Source organism: Myotis nattereri, assembly GCF_964212035.1.
Source record: "Myotis nattereri genome assembly, chromosome: 11".
Lineage (NCBI taxonomy): Eukaryota > Metazoa > Chordata > Mammalia > Chiroptera > Vespertilionidae > Myotis > Myotis nattereri.
Genome location: NC_138086.1, coordinates 15113072 through 15138403, shown reverse-complemented (window position 1 = coordinate 15138403; position 25332 = coordinate 15113072). Strand labels below are relative to the sequence as shown.

The 25332-nt window shown below is 41.1% G+C and overlaps 2 protein-coding genes across 2 annotated transcripts in view; both read right to left on the bottom strand.

The window, feature by feature from the left end:
• CPED1 (cadherin like and PC-esterase domain containing 1) overlaps window positions 1-25332 on the bottom strand; it is a 280912-nt gene that overhangs the window by 26381 nt on the left and 229199 nt on the right. Inside the window, exon 17 of the mRNA XM_081101752.1 lies at window positions 16948-17084. Coding sequence (XP_080957878.1) covers window positions 16948-17084 — 137 coding nt within the window. The remainder of the gene's footprint in view (window positions 1-16947; window positions 17085-25332) is intronic.
• LOC308526607 (elongation factor 1-alpha 1-like) lies at window positions 982-4051 on the bottom strand (the record flags this gene model as incomplete). The annotated part of the gene is given in 2 exon segments (XM_081101753.1): window positions 982-3826; window positions 3829-4051. Coding segments are annotated over 2 exon segments (1470 nt in total). The 3' UTR covers window positions 982-2579.

Sequence of the window (25332 nt, the reverse complement as noted above, 5' to 3'; positions counted from 1 at the left end):
TGTTTTTGGATAGGTTTATTTTGTTCTTTAGTTTTTTTTCTCTCTCTTTGTTGGTTTTTCTATTTCCACGAGCTATGCACCTACTTCTGATTTTAATAGCAGTCATTGCCATAATTTCCAGGCACCACTGCACTTGCCCGTCCACAGGAAACTTAGTGAGACTCTGCAAAGGTATGTTCTTTCCGTGGTAAGTATTTCTGTAGCCGTATGAAGAAATCCGTACGAAGAAATCCGTATGAAGAAATCCAGGGAGCACCTGCAACTTGCCTTTGGGTCAAACACTGTTACCATAAGCATCATCAGGCTAAGCTGAGTGACTTAAGGTGTCAAGGCCTCAATCACTGATCCTCTCAGTCGAGTTCTATTTGGGGCAATAAAATTCCAGCATAAAAAAGAATTATCGAAATCCCTCTTACTGGCCAAGATTTCTGATTTTTACAAGAGAACTTTGAATAATCAGGAAAGCTCTTAATTTTAGATATTAGTAATTACACAATTCCATTTGTATTAGACTGCTGGGCTACAATAACAATGTACCACAGATTGGGTGACTTACATAGAAATTTTTTTTTCATGATTCTGGAGGCTAGAAACCTAAGATCAAGGTATATGTGTGGTTGGGTGCTTCTGGGGGCCCCTCTTCTTGGTAGATAGATGGTCACCTTCTTCCTAGGTCTTCACATGGTCTTTCTTCTGTGTGTGTCTATGACAGTGATGGTGAACCTATGACACGCGTGTCAGAGGTGACACGCAAGCTCATTTTTTTGGTTGATTTTTCTTTGTTAAATGGCATTTAAATATATAAAATAAATATCAAAAATATAAGTCTTTGTTTTACTATGGTTGCAAAGATCAAAAAATTTCTATATGTGGCACGGCACCAGAGTTAAGTTAGGGTTTTTCAAAATGCTGACACGCTGAACTCAAAAGGTTCACCATCACTGATCTATGACCTAATCTTTTTTTTTTTTTTTTATAAGGACACCAGTCATATTGGAGTACAGCTGATCCATATGACCTTACTTTACCCTAATTATCTTTATAAAGGCCCTCGCTCCAGGTACAGTCACCTTCAGAGGCACTGGGAGTTAGGACTTCAACGTATGAATTTGGTTGAGCGGGAACACAATTCAGCTAATAATACCTATAATGGGCCTTTAAGATCTAGCTTTTAAACTAGATTGCCACCAGAGGTTTTTCTTACAGGTTCTTTTTATTTTAGTATCAAGATACAGTCCCTCCTAGCTCTCTCCAGGCAGCCAGTCAGATCACTGTTGTCTGTAGACTGGGCTTCAGAGAGAAATACAGAGGTTAAAAAAAATCAAAGTAGCCGCATGTTCCTGCAAGAAAAGACATCTAGATTAGCAGTCTTTTGAAGATGCAGTCCGCCAAACTATGTCAGAAGCAAAGAGTCATGTTTCAGAATTCTAGGTGCTGTAATTTATTAACTAGACTGTCCAAGGCAAATTCTGTGACCTCCGCAGGAATTCATCACTTTATGTGCAACAGGGGAATGTCAGTAGCCCACCTTTGAGGACTCCGGTGAGATTTAAAAGGCTTGTCTGATTCCTGACACCCAGTAAGCTCACCAGGAACGTGAACTAGCATTAGGACATGGGAACGCAAGCAGCGATTTTGAGTTCTGCCAGGGTGCCTTCCAGTGCATTGCAAGGCTGTTTAAATGAGCTCATCTAAAGAACAGGTCAGAGAAGGCGGGAGATGTCTTCATCACAACAGTCTCTTGCTTGCCCTCCCAAACCTGCTACAGCACTTGTAGGGGGAAAGGTGAAACTGAAGTCTGGGAGAGAGAACTGGAGGAGACCTGTGCAAACCAGCACTGAGAACTGCCCGTCAGGTCTCCATTGCTGATGGGTGACTAACAAGAGGCACCTGGATGAGAGAAGGCAGTGTTGCCACCGCCATCTGCAAAACGAGTTCGTCTAAATACTGCAAATTCCTAGATGGCGTTTCTCAAGCCCAGTAGACATACTCTGTGAAGACAGCTTTCTAAGGAATGATTTTATCCCAGCATCATTCTATTTAGGGAAGGGGGGGATGGTAAATTATAACTACAATGAAGATGCAGTTGTGACTTTAATTTTTTTTTTCCTGTAGGTGACAGTTTTTATAAGAGGTTCATTGGTATTCCTAACTAGATGATGTCTAACTTCAAAATGTCAGCTTTTTAAGTGCACACACACACACAATTGAAAAATATCAAGAATTAGAGTGGCTCTTTTCAGTCATATGATTCATATTCAATCTATCTTTTAAAGCATTCATTTTGATGAATTATTTAAAAGGAAATTTGTTGGTCAACTTCTACGTCAAATTCACCATAACAAATATTCACAACTAGCCATATAATTTTTATTTTTATTTTTTTCTCACTAAACTTTGTTATTTTAATGGGTCTCAAAATTCTGTGACAGATTTTTGGTCATGTTGTTTCCATTAAAAAGTAGATTTTAAAAACTGCCGCACACACAAAAGAACCAAATGGTCCACAAAACATTCTCCTTTCCTTCTGAAGGTTTTACGATGCATTGTAATCATTAACCAGTCTTTTACTTTTAAATTTAAATCTCCAATTGAGACACACAGTTCTGAGACCGTTCTTCCACCACTGATTGAGACTGGGGTGGCAGGTGTTGGGAATAATATTCATTTAGCTTCTGAGCTTTCTGGGCAGACTTGGTGGCTTTGCCAGCTCCAGCTGCCTTTTTGTCCACTGCTTTGATGACACCCACAGCAACTGTCTGTCTCATGTCACAAACAGCAGAACGGCCCAGAGGAGGGTAGTCCCAGAAGCTCTCAACACACATGGGCTTGCCAGGAATCATATCAACGATGGCAGCATCACCAGATTTCAAAAACTTGGGGCCATCTTCCAGCTTTTTCCCAGAACGACGAGCAATCTTCTCCGTCAGCTCAGCAAATTTGCAAGCAACATGAGCTGTGTGACCATCCAGCACCGGTGCAGAGCCAGCACTGATCTGGCCTGGGTGGCTCAGGATAATCACCTGAGCTGCGAAGCCAGCTGCTTCCATTGGTGGATCATTTTTGTGGTCACCAGCCACATGGCCACGGTGAACATCTTTGAGAGGCACGTTCTTGACGTTGAAGCCCACATGGTCCCCAGGAAGAGCTTCACTCAAAGCTTCATGGTGCATTTCAACAGGCTTCCCTTCAGTTGTAACACTGACCGGAGCAAAGGTGACCACCATGCCGGGCTTGAGAACACCAGTCTCCACTCGGCCCACAGGGACAGGACCCGTACCACCAATTTTGTAGACATCCTGGAGGGGCAGGCGCAGGGGCTTGTCAGTGGGACCAGTTGGTGGCAGGATGCCATCCAGAGCTTTAAGCAGCGTGGTTCCACTGGCATTGCCATCTTTACGGGTGACCTTCCATCCCTTGAACCGAGGCATGTTAGCACTTGGCTCCAGCATGTGGTCACCATTCCAACCAGAAATGGGCACAAAGGCTACTGTGTCAGGGTTGTAGCCAATTTTCTTAATGTAGGTGCTGACTTCTTTAACAATTTCCTCGTATCTTTTCTGGCTGGAGGGGGGCTCAGTGGAATCCATTTTGTTAACACCAACAATCAGTTGTTTCACACCCACTATGTAAGCCAGAAGGGCATGCTCACGGGTCTGTCCATCCTTGGAGATGCCTGCTTCAAATCCACCTCCACCGGCAGCAACAATCAGGACAGCACAGTCAGCCTGAGATGTGCCTGTAACCATGTCTTTGATGAAGTCTCTGTGTCCGGGGGCATCAATGATGGTCACGTAATACCTGCTGGTCTCGAATTTCCACAGGAGGTATCAGTGGTGATACCGCGCTCCCCTTCGGCTTTCAGTTTATCCAAGACCCAGGCATACTGGAAGGAGCCCTCCCCCACCTCAGCAGCCTCCTTCTCAAATTTCTCGATGGTTCTTTTGTCGATGCCCCCACACTTGTAGATCAGATGGCCAGTCGTGGTGGACTTGCCGGAATCTACATGTTCAATGACGACGATGTTGGTGTGAATCTTTTCCTTTCCCATCTTGGGTTTGAGTTAGTGGTGGTTTGCACGACACCTGTGTTCTGGCGGCAAACCCATTGCGAAAAAGCCATATAATTTTTAAATAGCTCTTTGCTCCTGTGAAAATTATTGCTTTATGTTAGCAGGCACAGGTGTTGGTTAGCATATGCAATCAAAGAAAGAAAATGTGATCATGAAATACAAATAATCAGTAAGCAAGTAAAAAAAAATCTATGTTTGCAATACAAAAATAAAATACCCCCCCCCCCCATCAAACTAGCCATAATTTGAAAAGCCCCAATGATATTGAGTTCAGAGAAATGGACCCTCTCATATACTACTGTGTAAGCAGCAGGAGAAAGATATTTTTTCTTTTTTTTTACTTTTTTTTTAACTGCTGAATTCAAAGTGTTCAGAATAGGGCCTGGCATAAAACTTCATTCTCACTTGTCAAATGGATGAATGTAAATGTTGCTGTTGTGTGTATAAATTGGCAGCTTTGAAGAAATTCCACTTATGTGAAATATTTAAGAATGTCTATTAAAATATATTTTAAAAGAAAAACAAATCTGAAATAACATCCATGTTTATTTGATTGATTGTGTTAAGGTATAATTATAGATTTGAACTCCTTTCCTCTTTTAACAGTGATCTTGTAACCTGAATCTACTGTGATGGGGAAGATGTCACAGTAGTTTTTCCAAAAAGCTGATTACAATCAGGAGAGAAATAATGACTGCATTTTTGTAAAAGTAAAGTATGTGGATGCATAGAAAAGCTCCTAGATACTTATTTGTGGATATTTGAAGTGGTGATATCATAGCAGTTTATTTGGTTTTAAAAAGGTTTTATTTGAATTTTTTACAAATGTAATTTTTGACACCTATTTAATTTTCTTATAATTATATAAGGACAATATTTTTTTTAGCAAAACCCATAAAGACACCCCCTAAACCCACCTCTAGTTTCCTGTACTGTGCCATATAAATGTAATCATCTTTTATACATGGACCATGAGAAGAAGAAGTCGGAAAGGACTGTCTGACCAACAATTATTCACATCCCCTTTACGTTCTGCAGAACTCACTTTTCACCTTAGAACAACAAAAATATCAGACAGGTTTTCCCCTAGTTTTTGCCAAGGGAGAAATCACGTGGTCCAGTGGTGGCCACTGAGGCATGAAGAGATTTCTGGGGACCTGAAGGAAAGGTTTGCCTTCCTAAAAAAAATTGATCAACCCAAGTCCATGGCCATCTTCTCCCGTGCCTGTGAGACCCAGTTCCTAGTGACACCAGAACTGCGGCAGTTATGTGTGACCGCGAGACCAAATGCTGCTGATGTGCTGAGCATGGAACGGAAAGACAGAAAACACAGGGACTCTGAAAAATCGTTGAGTGACTAAACTAACCAGGAACGTCTCTACCTCTGTCTGCCTGGTCATGCCAGAAAGCTCATGTCCTTATTACTTCAGCCCATCCTACCTGAGACTTCTGTTACTTGCAACCAGGGTACGAATAAAGCTGGGGTGGTTTTACAGCATGGTCCCTAAATTACCCGGCATTTCTGCCATTGGAAGGTGGGTTCCGCATCCCCTCCCCCTTGAACCTGAGTGGGCTGTGACTGCTGCAGTGAGTGGAGGCTGGCAGGAGTGATGCTGTGTGACTTGTGAGCCTAAGGGCAATATGGCTTCTCTCTCGCTCGGAGGAGCACTCACACTTGGACCTTGGGGATGCTATGGAAGATGTCTGACTGCCCGAGGACTGCCGTGATATTAAGAAGAGGACAGTTTGCCCTAACTGGTTTGGCTCAGTGGATAGAGCGTCGGCCTGTGGACTGAAGGGTCCCAGGTTTGATTCCAGTCAAGGGCATGTACCTTGGTTTCAGGCACATCCCCAGTAGGGAGTGTGCAGGAGGCAGGTGATCAATGTTTCTCTCTCATCGATGTTTCTAACTCTCTATCCTTCTCCCTTCATCTCTGTAAAAAAAATCAATAAAATATATTAAAAAAAGATGACAGTTTATTTTTTTGTTCATTTGTATTTTGTAAAATGAACATATATTGGCTTTTTATGATAATAAAAGAATGGCAACAGCAGCATTAATAACAATAAATCCACTTTGAAAATTTGTATAAAAATTTTAGTGATAATCAGCTTAATAAGTTTTATCTTTACTTATGTAAAACAATAGCTTAAGAGAGTTGGGATTGAACCTTGGTTCAATAAACCAATCACAGGAATAATATTAATCACATTTTGGATTCCAAATCACAGGATCAACTTTATTCCAAAGATGGAATTGCATTTTTCTGTGCAGCATCTCTTTTCTGGCCCTGCCGTGCAATGAGGGGAGGCTGTCTCCATCAAGGTGGGCGCTGGAGCAGAGCAGAAACACCTGTGTCCAGATGTGTCAGGAGAGCCTGGATCTCAGCTCATCACTAGAGACAAAGATGTGTTTAGAAAAGGATTGCATCTGTTCCATTCCTGAGACTCTCCATGCGGTGAGTCATCAAAAAGTATGTAAGTGCAGGCATTTTCCCCACTCTTTTCCACATCTTCATGGGCCACAGGACCTACAAGCATGTCATGTTTCTCGGCTCTAGTAAAGTTTGAAGCTTATTTTCAAATAGTCTTATTAAAGAGCCATAAAATTATCTAATTATCTTTACTTTCATTTCTAATTTCTCAGTGACAGTCCTTATATTAGACAGGATAAATTAGGTGCTGTGACAAATTGAGTCCCTAAAGGTACAATGGTTTAAACAAAATTAAACTTTATTTCTCTCTCGGGAAAACAGTCCAGGTGGTTCTAGGCAGGTGTATGTGAGGGCGTGGGGGCAGGGAGGTCACTCAGTCCCAGAAGGACTGGATCGTGTCTTCTTCATGTATGGTTTCCAGGAACCCCTTGAGCACTGACAGCCCATTGGGGGGAGGAGTAAAGAGCTGCCAGGTTTTCTGGGGGCCCAGCCTGGGAGCTGGACACATCACACGCCATTCATTAGAACTCAGTCATCGCCCAGCCAGCGTGGCTCAGTGGTTGAGCCTTGACCTATGCATTCCCGGTAAAGGCACATGCCTGGGCTGTAGGCTTGATCCCCAGTGTGGGGTGTGCAGGAGGCAGCCAATCAATGATTCTCATCATTGATGTTTCTATCTCTCTCTCTCCCTCTCCATTTCTCTCTGAAATCAATAAAAATATATATTTAAAAAAAAAAGAACTCAGTCCTACGGCCACACAACTAATTTCCAGAGAGACAGAGAAATGTAGCCCACGGTGTGCCAGGAGGAAGAGAAAATGAGTTTGACGAACACGTAGCTAGTCTTTACACATTCTCCTACATGGCTATGTTTTCCTGAGGGAAAACTAAAACCTAAAATCAGATTTTCCACCTGTGAGTTAGCAAAAGTGTGAAGTACATGAAAGGCTGATTTACAATCCACATGATGCATAAAAGAACTTCTATTTGTAGAGAAATAGGGGCCCTGGGACAAATAATAGCAAGATTATCATTTATTTGTGGAACTATAACCAAGATTTGGGGAATTTTTTATTTAAATTTATAATAAAACTAGAGGCCCGGTGCACGGATTTGTGCACCAGTAGGGTCTCTTAGCCTGGCCTTCACCTTCTCGCAATCTGTGACCCCTCAGGGGATGTCAAAAAGCTAGTCTCGGCCTGATTTTTGTAGGCCAGGCCGAGGGACCCCACCGGTGCATGATCGGAGCCGGGGAGGGATCATGGGAGGGCTCCAGGGCATCCTGCCCAGTCCCAATCGGGGCCAGCAGCCGGGGAGGGACTGAGGGAGGTTGCCCGGCTGGCGAGGGACCGCAGAAGGGCTCCAGGGCGTGTCCAGCCTGGCTGGCCCAGTTCTGATTGGCCAGACCCCAGCAGCAAGCTAACCTACCGGTCAGAGTGTCTGCCCCTTGGTGGTCAATGTGCATCATAGTGACTGGTCAAACAGACAGTTGGACACTTAGCATATGAGGCTTTCATTATATAAGATACTTTTATTCCATTTTATTTTATCATGAATGAAGGAAACTAACAATGGTGATACTTAAACATGAAACTGTTTATTACATTACCTCCTTTTCCAGAATCACCAAAAGTAACTTCGCAGGTCAAGTTATGAAGAAATAAAAAGAAAATTACTGGTGGCCATCTGGGTTGAATGAATAAAGATAGCGAATTGTTTGGGTCTTGTTAGCGTCCTAGACTCTTTTGATCTGTCGAGGCTGGGAAAGAACTAAGTATATGTAGGGTCAACAGGAGGGCAAAGGACTGTTTTATAAAATCACTTCCCTTCTTCCTCCTTTTCCTCCTCCATCAGTCCTAGCTTCAATAGTCACAGGAGTGGGGATATTTCTTCAGATCCAACAAAGTGTGTTAGATGCCAACAGGACTCAGACTGGAATTCACTGGCACCTTCCAAGAGGGGAAGGTACATAGAACTGCAATAGGAGCTATTTGTCCATTAATTTAGGCAGTGCCTACTTATTGGAGAGCTTTTATATGTGTACATAAAGGAATGAAAGTGGAGTTTTATTCACTATGTCTAATCCAGGGCCAAGTGTATTTAGAAAGCTCACAGTGATTCTGATAAGCCCATGATTGATCAACATCGCTCTCATAAGAAAAATCCCCATTTCTAAATGAGGCAAGGGGGGACAGAGCTCGCATGAAGGTGAAACTGATCAGATGGCTAATTATATTTAGGGCACGATGAAAATCTAGCTCCACAAAACATCTCTCTGAGCAATGTAATATGATTACAACAATGTTTTCTAATGATGCTTTTTGATTACATTGGCTATAGATGACCAACCAAACTGTTCTTTGGGGTCAAGAACAAATGTAAATGGACATTTAGGGAAATCACTCTCAAACACATGAAATTTGGCCAAAACAGAAAAACAAGCAACTCAACAATATCATCTAGACATAGATCTTCTAGCTGCCTGTTCATCTGTATTGCCTTTCCATGATGACTGTGGGCATTAATGTATAGGTCATCCTTTCCTGGTGAGAGTGAGGATGACCTATACATTTTCTTTTATCCACCCCTTTTTATTGAAACTGACAAGCAACAGCGAGTGATTCCTGTAACTATAATGGAACTTACATATTAGAACATCTTATTATAGAGTAGCCACACTTAAAAAAAATGTAAACAGCTTCAAATTCACGAAATGACTTAACTTGCAAACATTACTTTAAAATGTAAGTTACATTTCCTGTTTTAACAGCTGAGTGTGTAAATACTGCCTTTTTATATTTCCCTTTCCTACCTGCACTCTTCTCTCAGATGCTTTATGAGTGGTTTAAATTCTGAACTAGGTTTTCAACTGACAGACTAAATAAGGGCTTGTTTAATTCAGTTTGGTAAGGCTCCTACGGTTTTTTTCAGTTGCAAATGTGATGATCACATTTCTAAACCATTTCTTGTATATTTCGCACTATGATTACAAAGTTATGCTCTGATACATTTTTATAAACCCCATTCATATTCTATTAAGAGGTGTGTATCTAAAACCTGTGAGAGTATAAATGAAAGCAGAGTTTACATTTTTCAGTTAAGTTTGCTTTGATTCAACATGATTACACATCACAAAACCTATACATATATGCAAAAACCTAGAGATAAAATAACTCGGATTTGGATAAATGTAGAGTTTAAAAAGAGTCCCACGTGTACCTGCCCTCCATACCCAAGCAAGTGTGCCATAGAAACGGGGTACAAATGCTTCCAGGAGAAACTTTGTTCCATCTTCCCCCACAGACAAGGCTCCTGTTCGCTTCGCTCAAGTGAAGGTAACTGTTGACTGAAGTATAGAAAGTACGGTCCTGCTCAGGTGCCATTGGGAATACTGGTCAAAGTTACTGGAAACGCGAACCCTTTTTATTTATTTATTTTTTAAAATATATTTTATTGATTTTTTACAGAGAGGAAGGGACAGGGATAGAGAGTTAGAAACATCGATCAGCTGTCTCCTGCACACCCCCTACTGGGAGGATGTGCCCGCAACCAAGGTACACGCCCTTGACCAGAATAGAACCTGGGACACCCCAGTCCACAGGCCGACGCTCCATCCACTGAGCCAAACCAGTTAGGGCTTGAACCCTTTTTAGAATCCCAGTTAATGTGCGTCCTGTTCCTTCCTCACAGGTGTGCATGCATTTCCAAGTATAGTCTGACATTCATCAATGTAACACAGTAGTCAAAAGATGTAAAAGATCATAATAAGGACATAAGGAAACTCAGTGGAAAGAAATGGCTACTTGGAAATTCCAAAAAGAGCGTAACACTTTTTCAAGTAGTTATTTCCAATAACTCTCACCTTTCCAGTCCAATTCTGTTGCCTTTTAATCTGATTCTTCAAAGAAAGATAACTCAGTTCAGCGCATCCCCAAAGCTGAAGCTGGCCTTGCTTAGGGTATAAAATAAAGTTCTGCTTTTTGCAGCATGATATGTTTGTACTACTTATTCCTGGTATAAGTGGAGCTCTAGGATTCTCACTGCAAAAACCTATATTAATTGAAAGTCTTCAGGTTAGTAAGGCTACTATTCCATTAGAATATGCATGTTTAGGTATGTCTGCAAATTCCCATAAGCCAAGATGCAAAAATTAGAACATACAAAAAAATAAGACACTCGGAGTCATCTCTAGTGCCTACCTCATCTGCTTGGTCTGTTCTCTCCATCCTCTGTTCCCTCCAGTGAGAGGGGAATCTAAGAAAGCACTGGGCTTGAGTGACAGGACTCTCACCATAGATTCTTTTTTTGGGGAAAATAAAGGTTCTTATTTTTTTTAGTTGAATTACACTATTTCAAAGTAATGTGATTGGTAGATTGTCTGTCACTACCACTTTTAGCAACTTTTCCAGAACCTGCACGCCCGGGTCAGGTACCTGCCTCTGTGCTTCTCCCACTTCTGCAATTATCACAGAATGCTGTAATGATTGTGTCTCTCATTTGTCTCCTGTTAGAGATTTAACACCTTGGAGGAATATGATGTATGTATGGATTTAGAATAGACTCTCAGCTCAACAAAAGCTGGATGAATGAACAACATGACATTGCAGGAATTACAGAAAGTATTTTGCACTTACCTTTGTTGAATTGGACCCTCCTCTGTGGTAACATGTTAGGGATACCTGATATTGCAAGGTTTCTGATACAGGACAGTAGAGTTACTTTGATGGGTTTTTATAAATACAAAATCACTTTGTTTGATAGAATCAAAACTGTAGAATCTGAGGCTCTCACTACTCCATAACCCTGCTGTCCTCACGTATATGTGAAGTGATTTTCTGTATAATGTTGTTCATATATCATGTTTCTTTTCTTGAATGTGTGACATGGTTGAAAGAGTGAAAAAATCAGTATAATAGGTTTTTAAAAGCTAAAATATTTGTTTCTTATTTTTGTAATTGGTATGCTTCAACATTTATTTGTCTTTGAAATAGAATGATGCTTTAGAAAATTCTGGGTAGGATGGAAACTTAATTATCCCAGTAATGACAGATCAGAGTTTCAGGATCACTTTGCATATGTATATTATTCTCATAGAAAGTGAAAAATAGAGGCACTGGGAAAATCTTTTGCTAAACTACTCCTATTCACAAAGGGAACTTTTTTTTTTTTTTAACAACTAAGTACTTTATAGTTATTATTTTATGTCTGGGAAGCTCTTTATTTCACCATCTATTTTGAATGATATCCTTGCTGGATATAGTAATATTGGTTTCAGATTCTTGCTTTCCATTATCTTGAGTACTTCATGCCATTTCCTTCTGACCTGTAGAATTTCTGATGACAAATCAGATGACAGCCTTATGGGAGTTCCTTTGTAGAAAACAGTTTGCTTTTCTCTTGCTGTCTTTAAAATTATCTCTCTGTCTTTATTTTTTGGCATTTTAATTATGATGTGTCTGGGTGTGAATCTGTTTGGATCCTTCTTGCTTGGGAATCTCTGTGCCTCCTGAACTTGTGTGACTTTTTCCTTTACCAGGTTAGGGACGTTTTCTGCTATTATTTCTCCAAACACATTCTCTATCCCTTTCTCACTTTTTGCCTCTCCTGGAATACCTGCTATGTGAATATTGTTATATTTCATGTTGTCCCACAGCTCCCTTAAGTTGTTCTCCTGTTTTTTAATAGTTTTTTCTTTTTGGTTCTCTGATTGAGTGAATTTTTTCTACCTTATCTTCTAATTCACTGATCTGATCCTCAGCTTCCCCTAAGCTGTTGCGTATTCCTTCCAATGTGTTCTTTATTTGTGCTATGGCATTCTTTATTTCTGTTTTCATAGTTACTATATATTTTCTCATGCTGTTGAGCATCTTTACCATCATTATTCTGAACTCTCAGAAAAATTTCTTATCTCCATTTCATTTCTCTCTTCTTCTGGAGAATTCACTTGTTCTTTTATTTGGGGGTTGTTTCTTTGTCTCCTCATTTTGGGTGCCTGTTTAGGTTTGTGACTATGTATTAGTAGATCTGCTATGCCTCTCAATCTCTAGTGCAGGACAATGTCAAATGTTGTTTCTGACTAATTAGATCAGGCAAAGACTCAAAACCTCCAGAAACTGCTTCTGCTTGCAGACTGATTGGATTTAGTCTTGAATAGCTCTCAGGAAATTGCCCACAGGTATGGTAAGAGTTTTTCCCAACAGGGTGGGGGCAATTGCTTCTGCTTGGAGGCTAGTTGTTATTCTCAGTCTTTTTTTAAAAATATATTTTATTGATTTTTTACAAAGAGGAAGGGAGAGGGATAGAGAGTTAGAAACATTGATGAGAGAGAAATACCAATTAGCTGCCTTCTGCACACCTCCCACTGGGGATGTGCCCGCAACCAAGGTACATGCCCTTGACCGGAATCGAACCTGGGGCCCTTGAGTCCGCAGGCTGACGCTCCATCCACTGAGCCAAACCAGTTAGGGCTATTCTCAGTCTTTTAATGAGCTGCAGAAACTCCACACTGTGGGGCAAGGTGTTTTCCAATAGGGTAAGTCAACTATCTTCCCCCAGGCAAAACAACTTAGATACCAATTGTCTGCATGAGAAAGATGACTTCAGCAGTGAGAGGGAATGACTCAGCACAGGAAAACAGGGGTCTGCCTTCTCAGCTCTAACCCCAGAATCCCCAACCCTGGCTTCTGCTCACACAGCTCCAGTCCACTCTGCCCTTCCTCTGCCGGAGCACAAGGATACACAGGGAATTTTGTGCATTGGCCCTTTAAGAGGGTGTCTGCATTTCCGGCTGTCTCTTCCTGGCAGACAGCAAACCTGCTGCTTTTCACAGCTAGATATTATGTGGGTATCCTTCTTAGTTCTGGTGCTCTCTGCTGGGAGGCTCAGCTTGGGAATTAGACCCCAGAGTTCTCAGTGGCAACCCCCTGCAGCTGAGATATCTCTCCAGAACTTCATTTGCTGTCTGTGGGAGCCTGGCCAACCCTTTCGCGCCTCCACCCCTCTTACAGTCTCTATGTGGTCTCCACTTCCTATCCTCGGTTATCAGGGTTCTCTCCAGTTAGCGTCCAATTGATTATTCAGGAAGTTTTTCTGTATTTTAGTTGTAATTCCAGTTTGGTCATGGGAGCATGTCTGTGCAGCATCCACTTACTCTCCCGCTATTTTTAATCTGCATAGTTATTATTTTAAACTAGAGGTCCAGTGCACGAAATTCGTGTACTTGGAGGAGGGGTTCCCCTCAGCCTGGCCTGCACCCTCTTGCAGTCTGGGAGCCCCCTTGGGGGAGGTCTTACTTCTGGCTTAGCGGTGCTCCCCCTGTGGTAACTCACTGATCACCAGGGAGCAGTTCCTGCATTGAGCATCTGCCCCCGGGTGGTCAGTGTGCATCATAGCAACTGGTTATTCCTCTGTTTGGTCAATTTGCATATTAGCCTTTTATTATATTGGTTGTTTACACAATTATTTCTGGATTGCGTGGTGTATGAACATATGCACCTGCCTGTATATTACAAAGTTTTCTGATTCTAAGTATAAATTATCTTCCTCAGGCTCTTCCTCCTATGCATTTCCACTGTTCTCACCCTTGTTCTGATTTATACATTTTAAAATATGGGTTTTTGGCTTTACAAAATGCTCACACATTGTAAAACATTGAAAATAATACGGATAGTTAGACACATCTCCTCACCTATCACCAACCCTTCTTTACTACGGAGTCTGCTTCATGGGCACGTGGCTTCAACAGTTGCATGGGTCCTGTGCTTGGTTCATTGTGCTGCTGTTGACTTCTTGAAATTCTTAATAATTCTGAATACAGAGTCCTGCATTTTCATTTTTCACTAGGCCTTGAAAAATTTGTAGCCGGTCCTGCCAACATCCCACCCTCTTTCACTCCTTACCTCTTAGGTAATCACTCTGAACTGTTTGCTACTTCCAGAAATTTTCTGTGTATGTAAGCATGTTTGCATTAGTTTTTCCATTGGTGGGGTTATTCTATACATATTCCACACTTTTTCTTGCCTCCTCAGTGTTGTATGACTGAATTTTTCCATGAAACAGCCTCCATCTCCCTAGCACCCATTTCCTCCTTCCCTCAGGCAGTCTCCATACCTCTACAAGATGAGCTTTCTAATTCTGGTTTTGCCACTACTCTGCTTAAAATGTACAATGCTTCCCTGTTGTGTATAGAGGAAATTAGCATCCTGGCAAACAAAACAAATTGTAGGACCATTGCCAATGCACTGGTGAATTGAGTTTCAGAGCATGCGGGTCTGAAGGACAACTCTGTACTAGGAAAATCTCCAAGATAAGTCTTTTCTGCAAAGAAGTCAGGTCTCTGCTCCTATCACCTAATCTGATCATAGGCCTTTATTTTTAGACTTTGCAATATCGAATCTGTCTAATAGGTAGGAAAAAGTGATCTTTCCTTTTTCTTACCATTACTTTGTAAAGTTGTGAATAATTAACTTTAAAATTAGCAAAGTCAGTATTAGGGACTTCATGTCTGTGTGCCCCAAAATTCTTATGTTGAAATCCTAACCCCTATGTGATGCTATTAGGAGGTAGAGCCTTCTGGAGGTAATTAAGTTTAGATGAGGTCACAAGAGTGGAGGCTAATCCCAAAAGGAAGAGGAGGAGACCAGGGCTCTCTCTCTCTCTGCTTTGTGGAGACACAGCAAAGAGGCACCCAGTTCTGGGACTTCTCAGCCTTCAAAACTGTGAGAAATAAGTATCTCTTTAAGCTACCCAACCCGTGGTATTTTCTGATAGGAAGGAAGGCTTTAGCTTTCTATAATGTTGATTAATCTATAGCATAGGATTAGGTCATGTAGACTTACTATTTTATGAATAAAGAAAATGAGTCTGAGAAAAAATGTATACCATATCCAAAGCCATGGAATTTAGCGATGAACTTAAATTGATATCTCCTGCCCTTCAGGTTAATGGATTGTGACATTTTGGAATTTTCCTGAATCCTCTAAATTCTGAGGTCAGAATGGTATTCTGAAAGAGTTTAGAGAAATCTGATTGTATGGCAACAACTACTTTTATTGCTTCCAGTCCTGCATTTCTAAGATATCAAGGTCCGAATGTCCAAGTTGGTGGTTAAGAATGTCTGTATAGTAGCTACTCACAGACCTGTGCCATCATGGATGAATTAACCTCTGAGCTTTAATTTTCTGAAGTGGAAAACAGTAGGTATAGTATCTACCTCACAGAACTAGATTAGAAATAAACAAGATTTTAACTTATCGGATTATGCAACAAATATTTATTCAGTGACTATTATGTATCAAAAATTGTGCTAACAGTGAGAGTATGGCAATGATTCACACCCATTTCCTGCCTTCATGGACCTAACAGTCTGGTTGGATGTAGGGTGTCAGAAAGCACTATAGTTCCTGTACAGAAGTAATGCTCAGTTAATAAAAATATTTATAAATGTTTTCCCTTCCTTCCTACTTTATCTTTAGATATAATCTCGGTCACAGAATAGGGTGTTTACATTGTAGTCACCATGGAGAAGTCCATCCTCGGCCCTGCCCTCTCACCCCTTCATTCTTCTGAAATTATTTGCTAGTAGAAAATATAAACTAAAAATATGAAAACTGGCATACATCCAGTCCTGTGCCCATTTCTTTATGCATTAATAGAGTTGTTTTTAAATCAGTTTTTGAACTCAACCTTGTCCATATGTAAGAGTTTACAAACAATTTTTTAAGGAAATGCCCATGTAATCCACGAGCTTTGAAAACCTGGATGAGGCCTTCTTACTTCATGGTAACCAAGCAACTCAGCCTATGTGCCCAGTTCACACGTCTGAGAGCTCGGCTGGAATGGACCTAGTCAGAGTGCGCCTCGCAAGAAGACTGCATGGCTAAGAAACCAGCTCAGAAGCCGCACCAAAGGAAAGGCCGCCTAAGGAGGACCATGCGAGCCCTGCTCGGGAATGGGAAGGAAATCGCAAGGCCAGTGTGCAGAGACCATGCCATGCTCTCGGTCAGCTCTAGCAGAAGTGAGTCTGACATGCAGGAGGACTGCACTGCTTGTGTGAGCCGCAGATGTCTGTTTGGCCTGCTGTGCTCTGCTAGGGCTGCAGTTGTCAAGGCCAGCTGCTCCGCACGGCCAGCTGTCAGCGGACATGGCGAGCTGTTACGACTTTGTGCTGAGAAAACTACCAAGGAATGCGATCAGCACAGGATATGACTTTAATATCCTCCATCTGTCAAGTAGACGTATTTGTAAATAACAGCATGCTTTTGCGCAAGAATTGTTAAAGCTCTTCTATGATAACATTTACACAAGTTAAAAAGCCAATTGCATGGTTAGACAGGCTCTGCAGAGTGAGAGGGCAGGGGTTGGTCTGGGAGATGCGACTGATGGCCACCGGTGCTGTGGGTGGTGTCAAGGAAAGGATTCCCCCACTGGATCCAAACCTACCTTCCTTGCTCCCAGGCACTGCTGCAGCTGAGGCTTAGTGAGGACACCATACTGGCAGTTGTGGGGCTGCCACGTTATTTCTCTCCAGTCACAGGTCCGGTTGTCTGAACAGCTAAGGCAAGGCATGATCCACTGGCCTGGAACAGACACCAAAACCTCCTTTGGTTCAGTTTCTACTGATGAAATTACAGTTTGCAAGGGACCTTGGGGTTCAGCTGGGGCACCCCCTCCCAGAAGCTGCGGTGAGAAGACCCCTCTTGCCATACAAATCGAGTGGAGCAATGCGTGGCCTCTTTCCAACCAAAGGGAATCTCACTACATAATGATCTGAAATAGCACAGTTCATGCTGGAATCAAGTCTGAGTTCAGTTCTGTGAAACCGCGTACTTATACAAAGTCTAGTGATCAGGCACTACTCAATTAAAAAGCATAAATAAAAAATAATTTAAAAAAATAGTCGCATTTTTAAACTGTAAAATTAGACCCTTAGGACCAACGTAGGTGGGGAGCCACGAATATTGAGGTAGTTGGTCATAAATAGTGATTAATTTAACTCATGCTTATGTGAGCAATCCATTAAGAAAATTACTTTTATATCCTGATAAATTATTATTTTGAAGACCAGGTCCTTAATTTGATGGATGTCATTTTTGGTGTGAATCTCTTCACCTCTTTTTAGCTCCGTTGCCTTTATTTCTTCAGCTGTTAGATGAGGTATGTAGTGTTCTCACTTGATTGGTGTGAGGATTTAATGGGATAATGTACTTAATGCACCAAGCACAGTTACAATATCATACTAATTTTTGTTCCTAGTAGACTTTAGGCACGAAGTAGGTCCCAAGCTTTAGTAAATGTGTACAAAATAAATGAATATTCTCAGTGTATTTAAGATCTTTTCTATTTTATTGATAAGGTAATATGCATCCAAAACATACTAAATGTAAGGATACTTGTCTTTCTCTGACTGACTTAGTGTGAGTAGATACATTAATAATTTATTAGAAAAAAATCAAGAAATGACTTGATTTTTCCTTGTTTATCTTTTCAGAAATGGAGTGTGCACTAGCACATTAAACATGATGTGGTCATTAATCTCCTTTGTGGAGAAGGAGATATCTCCCTGATGTCTACAGCAGTAATATGCTTTACCTTAAAGGCTTGCCTGTGTTACTACTAAATGTTTCTCTTTAAAATATTGAGGAGATAAATATTCCCAGGAACTTTTTAAGTTTGAAAGGAAAAATTTGAACAACGTTCTCCATGCTGGCTTTGATTTGTGGCTCTGCTAACAAAAGTATCAGGTGTTACATTGATTTTAGCTGGAAGAGTTTCTCCTTTCGGGGGATGAATACGGTGCCATCTGCACTTCACGACCACGGGGATGTCCGGATTGTGTATGTGGGTGTGTGTGAGAGGAGAGCTAGTTTATGTCTTACTAATACATTCTTTCCCCTCACAGAAAGGGAAAAAAGTGTATCTACATTAAGAGAGAGAAACTGGGGGAGATAAAAGAAAATATTACTCTCTAGGAGGATTTTAATTTAGTACATTATTGAAGTAGCTTCCCTATTAGATGTTAGATGCTATTAGTGTTAAAAATATCACAACTTAAAAAATAACGTTTTCATAGCACCTGGAAGGTGCTAGGGATATTCTAAGCACTTTTAATAAATTATCCAATTTAAGCCTCTTAACTATGATGCTAAACCTCAAATATTTATAATCAGACAAAAAGTTTATAATTTATACAAGTCAAATAATTATAATAATAAGTAATGCATAATTAAGTAAAAAAATATCTGTGTGGTCCTGAAAGAGCCTGGGCTTTGGAGATACACACCTGGGCTCTGCCTCCAGCTAGCTCTGAGGATCTCAACACCACACAGTAGGGCCACCTGGAAAGCTTTTTGAAATCACCCATGCCCAGGTTGTTTGCTAGGCTCATTAAATCTGAGCTGCTGGGCTGGGTATGGTACTCATGGAGTAGTGGGTGTGTTTTTTTAAATTAAATATAGTTGTTTATTTTCTCTATTTTTTTCTTAATTGTTGAAAGTATTACATATGTCCCCCCTTTTCCCCCATTGACCCCCTCCAGTCCAACACCCCGCCCCCCAGGCCTTCAGCACCCTATTGTCTGTGTCCATGGGTTATGCTTATATGCATACAAGGTCTTTGGTTGATTAACTCCCACCCACTCACCCTCCCCTGCCTTCCCTCTGCGATTCTACACTCTGTTCCATGCTTCCATGTCTCTGGATCCACCCTGCTCATCAGTTTATTTTGTTCATTAGATTCCACCTATGAGTGTGATCATGTGATACTTGTCTTTGACTGACTTATTTCACTTAGTATAATACTCTCCATCATGGAGTATTTTTTAAATGCTTTTCAGGTAATTCCATGTGCAGCCAAGGTTGAGAACCACTGTTTAACTTGTATAGGTTACTTAATTTTCTCTATATGGAAAATATGTATGCACCTGCCATAGTGCCTGATACCTAGCAATTGATGAATACATTTTACCCTCCACCCCCACCTTAAGTAAACCATAGCAGTTCAGAATAAAGAAAGTGTCATGGGGGGCAAGAGTTGTCTGGAAGGTTCCATGGAATGCATAAACTGAAATGAGGTCTTATGGATAGACAAGAATTGGACATATGGAATCGGTGGTGTTTAGGGGCAGTGATGGGTGGACATGAGAGAAGTGAGGCAGAAGAAGTCACTATATATATTGGAGAGAAAAAGGTCTGCTGGGTGAAAGGTGTTTCCACTTTCCATATGTAGAGTCTAGTGGTATTATTAAAAGATACAACACAGAAAGTGTTAGGAGTGTGCTTGTCTCACCCTCCGATTCTCTTATATAAATTTTTCTGCACTTTTCATTCAAAATATAATTTGCTTTCTACATCTAATTTTTCCTGGCACACAGGGTTTGTGATCCATAATCAACTCCTTCACCTCTACGCTTGGTCTCTTCTAATTCGATGTGATTTAGACATAGCCTTAAGTTTAATGTTTGTTGATTAATTTCTCAAGAAAACCTGCTCCTGAAAGTGACTTTACTTCACAGAGATTTGCATTTTGTGAACATAGAGAACCCTCTTGGATGGGGTTCAATGGGCCTTGGGTCTCCTCCTCTTTCAGAAATGAGGTGAACTGAGGCCCACAGCGTTGAATGACAGAAGTGAAATCATGTGTTCATGACAGGGCTGGGCCAGAACGGAGGCCTAGAAGTCTCCACTTTGCTGATCCTTTTATCACGTTGAGTTAGGTCAGCACAGAATCACCAGCTGAAAATGAAATACGGCCTAACAGTGTCATCTGTGGCATTTACAGGAAAACCCATAAATAAGTTTTTGTATTTTTTAAATGAACTTATCTTTCCTTCAAATACTTGAATTTATTCAGTGGGTTCATGTGTTGACAGAGATTATTTTTCAAACAGAAAGATTGTTGATTTTCTTTCTAAGAGGATGGCAGGATGTTGGGGACATGAAGGTGTTTCTGCTAATGAGATTATATTTAAAGGGCTCAGCTTTCATCAGATCCTTGAATATCTAAGAGCACATGCATCCTCTCCCACAGACACACTCCTCTCCCCCAGCCCTTCACTGGCAGCTAATTTTGCACAAACTGAGGCTTTCTTTGGTCACTTGCTGCTATGGCTGAAGAGACAAGTGGCCAAATAAATACAAGCACAAAGGTACAAATATGGGTACAATTAGTTTTGGGGGACGGGGACGGACAACTGATTGGGTCTCTAAAATCTTGGTCCCATTGATTCATACTACTATATATTTATACAGCCCTAACTCTGCATTTTTGTATTGGTTAACAATGCCTTTCTTTCAAGTTAGTAATACTGCTTAAAAGATACATCTGCAGGACTGGAGTTCCTTGACATCTTAAATGATACCAGCTCTTACCTAAAATTGTCAAAAAGAAGGACATAAATTCTATGTTCTGTATTTAAACATTGAATGAATCAAAGCTGTGATTTCTGAAATAAAATATGACATATGTTTTAGGGAAAAACATTCTGAGGCATAAAACTGCCTTTTGTGAGAAGTTATTTGATTTATAATTATAGCTTTGTATTTAATGAGTTAGATTTCTGCCATTTAAGTGAATGAGATCAGGCAATATAATGGAGAAAAAAATTAACTTTTGGATTTAGGGCCACATTGAGATATAAAATCACATAGATGATAATACTAATTCTAGATTTTATAATGCTATAAAGTAAAGCAGTTTTTACTTAAAAATAAGGTCTGATTAATGCTTTTGTGCACATAGCATAAAATGAAATCTGAACTATTTTCCTTAAAGGTAATTCTTATTCAATAATCATTGTATACATCTCTTCTTTCTCCAAATTAGAAGAATTATTTTTTCCTTGTGAAGTAACATATTTTATTCTTAGGCTGTGTCTTATATTTAAATTACTTTCTAAAGGTTAGAAATCCACTAAAGAATTGCAATATACAGCCACTCAAAATTATATTAGCTAGTGTTATAGAAAAGACATTGTAGCCGTCATTACATTGGCAAGGTGAAAGAATGGATCCGATTCTGCCAAATGCCTGTAATGGGCTGTGAAAATCAGTTTTTGGAAATAATCTGTGGCCTAAAATATAAGAAGCTAAAGCTAGGGCTCCTAAGTAAACTTCCTCCTGTGCTGTCAACCATGATAACTTCATTCAACAGAAGGGAGTCCTACCATCAAGGAAGGAAAATGATCTCCAGAAGCAAAAAAGTCCATTCTTGCAAAAAAAAAAAAATATATATATAGATAGATATATAAAAAATCCATTCTTGCAAACCACTGTCCCCAATCTCACTCATTTACTTTAAATACTTAGGACCTCAAGGGCCAAGCAGTTATCCCTGGTTGACTGTGCCTTGGCTGCACACAGTCTTCTGTGGAAGGGAGGAGAGCTTGGACATGGTTTTAGTTCAGCAACCATTTAAAGAAAAATTTAAATCCTCACTCGAGGATATTTTTCCATTGATTTTTACAGAGGGCGGAAGAGAGAGAGAAAGAGAGAAATATCGATGTGAGAGAAACACATTGATTGGTTGCCTCCTGCATGCACCCTGACTAGGGCCGGGGCTGGGGAGGAGCCTGCAACTGAGGTATGTGCCCTTGACTGGAATTGAACCTGGGACCCTTCAGTCTGCAGGTCCATGCTCTATCCACTGAACATACTGGCTAGGGCAGTTCATCAACCATTTTTAAATCATGTATTAGACACTGAAAGGTGAATAAGGGACAAACTCTGTTCTAGAGAAACATACAAACCAGGGCGGTCATTAGTAAAAATGTATTGCTAATGCGCATTTGACATACGAATACATATATACTGTACCGGACGTGGGGACGTACATATATGAGTACTTCTATACGTATACATTAATTGCATTATAAAACAAAAAAAGAGTGATTAGATAAAAAGTAAATGTGCATATATTTTAATCTTTGCTGGCTTCGTCCTGTGCCACTGACCATTCAGATACATCATTCCACTTTACAGACTACTAATTAGAAAAAGGAAGATAAACGTGTAAATGAAGCACCTGAAACAATGAGGTAAGTGCTACTGTAGACATGTGCCCAAGGCATTCTGGGAGCACAGAAGAGAAGCTAATCTGGGGGTGGGGCAGAAAGGCTTCCTGGAGAGGAAGATAGAGCATCAGAAGACCGGGGCCAAGCTGGGAAGGCTGGTAGGAGAGGGAATGGCATGGACAATAGCCTGGAGTCCTGGGCAGCATCATTGGCATAAAATGAGGCGGAGAGGCTGGGAGGAGCTGGGAGAGGCAGGAGGATCAGATGATGGAGGCCTGCAATAGTCAGACTAGGATGATGGGCTTGCTTGGGGAGTCAGTTTGGGGGTTTCTGTAAAGAAGCCTACCTACTCAAGTTACCAGAAGGCTCCTGTTCTGTGGGGGCCTCTCCTGTGAGGAACAGGCGTAGTCACAGCTCCCCATCAGGGCCTGGCCGAGGTTCCTGCAAACTTAATGGCCAAGGCTTCCGGAAGAATCTCAGTAATGTATCTTTGACTTCTTGTTGAAGAACTTTTGGCTTGGTTCAGTAGGAGGAATGGAATTAAGTTGTTTTATGATTCTCATAAATTGTCATCTGATTAAAAAAAATACTTACTAGACTCATTGGTGTCTCTTTTGTATACAAGAGTATCTAACTGTATCTCACTTCACCAAGAGAATCATGAATTATACCACCTGATGCACCGTAATGGGCAAACCACTCTTTATGCCCTGACTGGAATTTATTATTTAGAACACATGTTCAAGGATGCGGTACGCCCGTGTTTGCTAACTGGGCGTGCCAAATTGCGATTCGTCCTGCCCATTTGTGAAACTCATTTCCCATCTACACTGTGGTGTGAAGTTCATGGCAAGGGTAGAAAAGCTCCTGAGTATTTTTTCAGACTTTTTAGATGAAGGGAGACCTGGGGTCAGGAGGCCAGCGTGGGAACCAGGAATCTCAGAGAAGATGACCCCTGCACCTCTGCTGGCCTTGGAGGCATGCTCAGCCCCAGCTCCGGCTTGACCCCGCTGGTCTCCACTGAAAGAAGCACATTGCGGGAGGGAGGCTGCGGGAGGGGGCTGGGGCTATGGGAGGGAGGATGCGGGAGGGGGCTGGGGCTGTGGGAGGGAGGATGCGGCTGCGGCCAGTGGCACCGAAGTCTCTCACTCATGGTCTGCTCTCGGCTTAGGCAGGTCTGAACTCACATTTGAATTGGACATCATAATTTTCCTGCCTCTACTATGCTCAGTATATGGGAGACATTATTAATCATTCCCAGAGACCTTTTTTATAATTAAAGAACATGATTTAAAATGAAACATGTACCTTTCAGAATGGCTATCATCAATAAATCAACAAGCAAGTGTTGTCGAGGATGTGGAGTAAAGGGAACCCTCATGCACTGTTGGTGGGAATGCAGACTGGTGCAGTCACTGTGGGAAGCATTATGAAGTTACCTCAAAATATTAAAAATGGAACTGCCTTATGACCCAGCAATTCCACTTCTGGAAATATATCTGAAGAAACCCAAAACACTAATTCAAAAAAATGTATGGATCCCTGTGTTTATTGCAGTTGTTTACAATAGCCAGGATTTGGAAGCAATACAAGTGCCCATCAGTAGATGAATGGATAAAAAAGCTGTGGTACATTTACACAGTGGAATACTACTCTGCTGGAAAAAGGGAAGAAAATTTTACCCTTTGCAACAGCATGGATGGGCCTGGAGAACACTATGCTAAGTGAAACAAGCCAGTCAGAGAAAGACAAGTACCATATGATTTCACTCATATGTAGAATTTAATGAACAAAATTGAACTACCAAGCAAAACAGAGACAGACTCATAGAGAGCAGGCAAACAGCTTGGGAGAGTGGGCCTGGGAAGGGAGGGCTTGAGCAAAAAAAAATAAAAAATAAAAGGTAGAACTCATGGACATGGACAACAGTGTGGTGATTGCAGGGGTGGAGGGAGATGGATGGAGGCAGAAGAGGGCATAGAGGGGATAAATGGTGTTGGAAAAAATAAAATAAAGTTAAAAAATAAAATTAAACGTGTATTCTTTGCATTTCTTTGATTCACAAGATCGACAGATACTTATTGGTATTTCGTGCCTACTCTGTAGAAATTATAGTGGGAAATGGATTGATACAATGTGAACCAATGAGACTCCTGCCCTGTGCAGCTGACAGACTGGGAACACTGACATTACACAATTAATTACATACATAATCATTTAAAGACTCCACTATGGGAGAAAAGCACAGGGTGTTATGGGACTCTATAATAATAAAAGCATAATATGCTAATTAGACCAAACGACCTTCCAGATGACCATGCTATGACACCCACTGGCGCCAGACCAGCCAAGGCAGGTGCAATGCTATTGGTTAGGGGCCTGGCCATTGTCCCATGATCGTCCGGCAGGGGAGGCCCAGGCCACCAACTGGTGAGCTGTGGTGGGTGGGTGGGGCCTCCCTCTGCCAGGGAAGCCCAGGTCCCGGGTGCCAGAGGGAAGCTGGTGCCAGCAGTCAGCGGAAGGAAGGCCTACTCTTGCACCAATTTTGTGCATCAGGCCTCTAGTATCGAATAAGGAAACAAATCAGAGACTCAAGGAAGACTGTGGTATAGTCATGTTTGAGCTGAGATCTGTAGATGAATACGAATTATGTGGGCAAAGAACAGAGGGTGAAGAGAAAAGTAATTAATCAAAATATTTCACATATTAAAACAATGCATTTACATTAATTACATCTGCTGCAGTTCATACTAATGAAAAAGTGATTTATTGTCTTGAGCTTTGTGTATATGGATTTAAAAATAAGCATATACTTATCT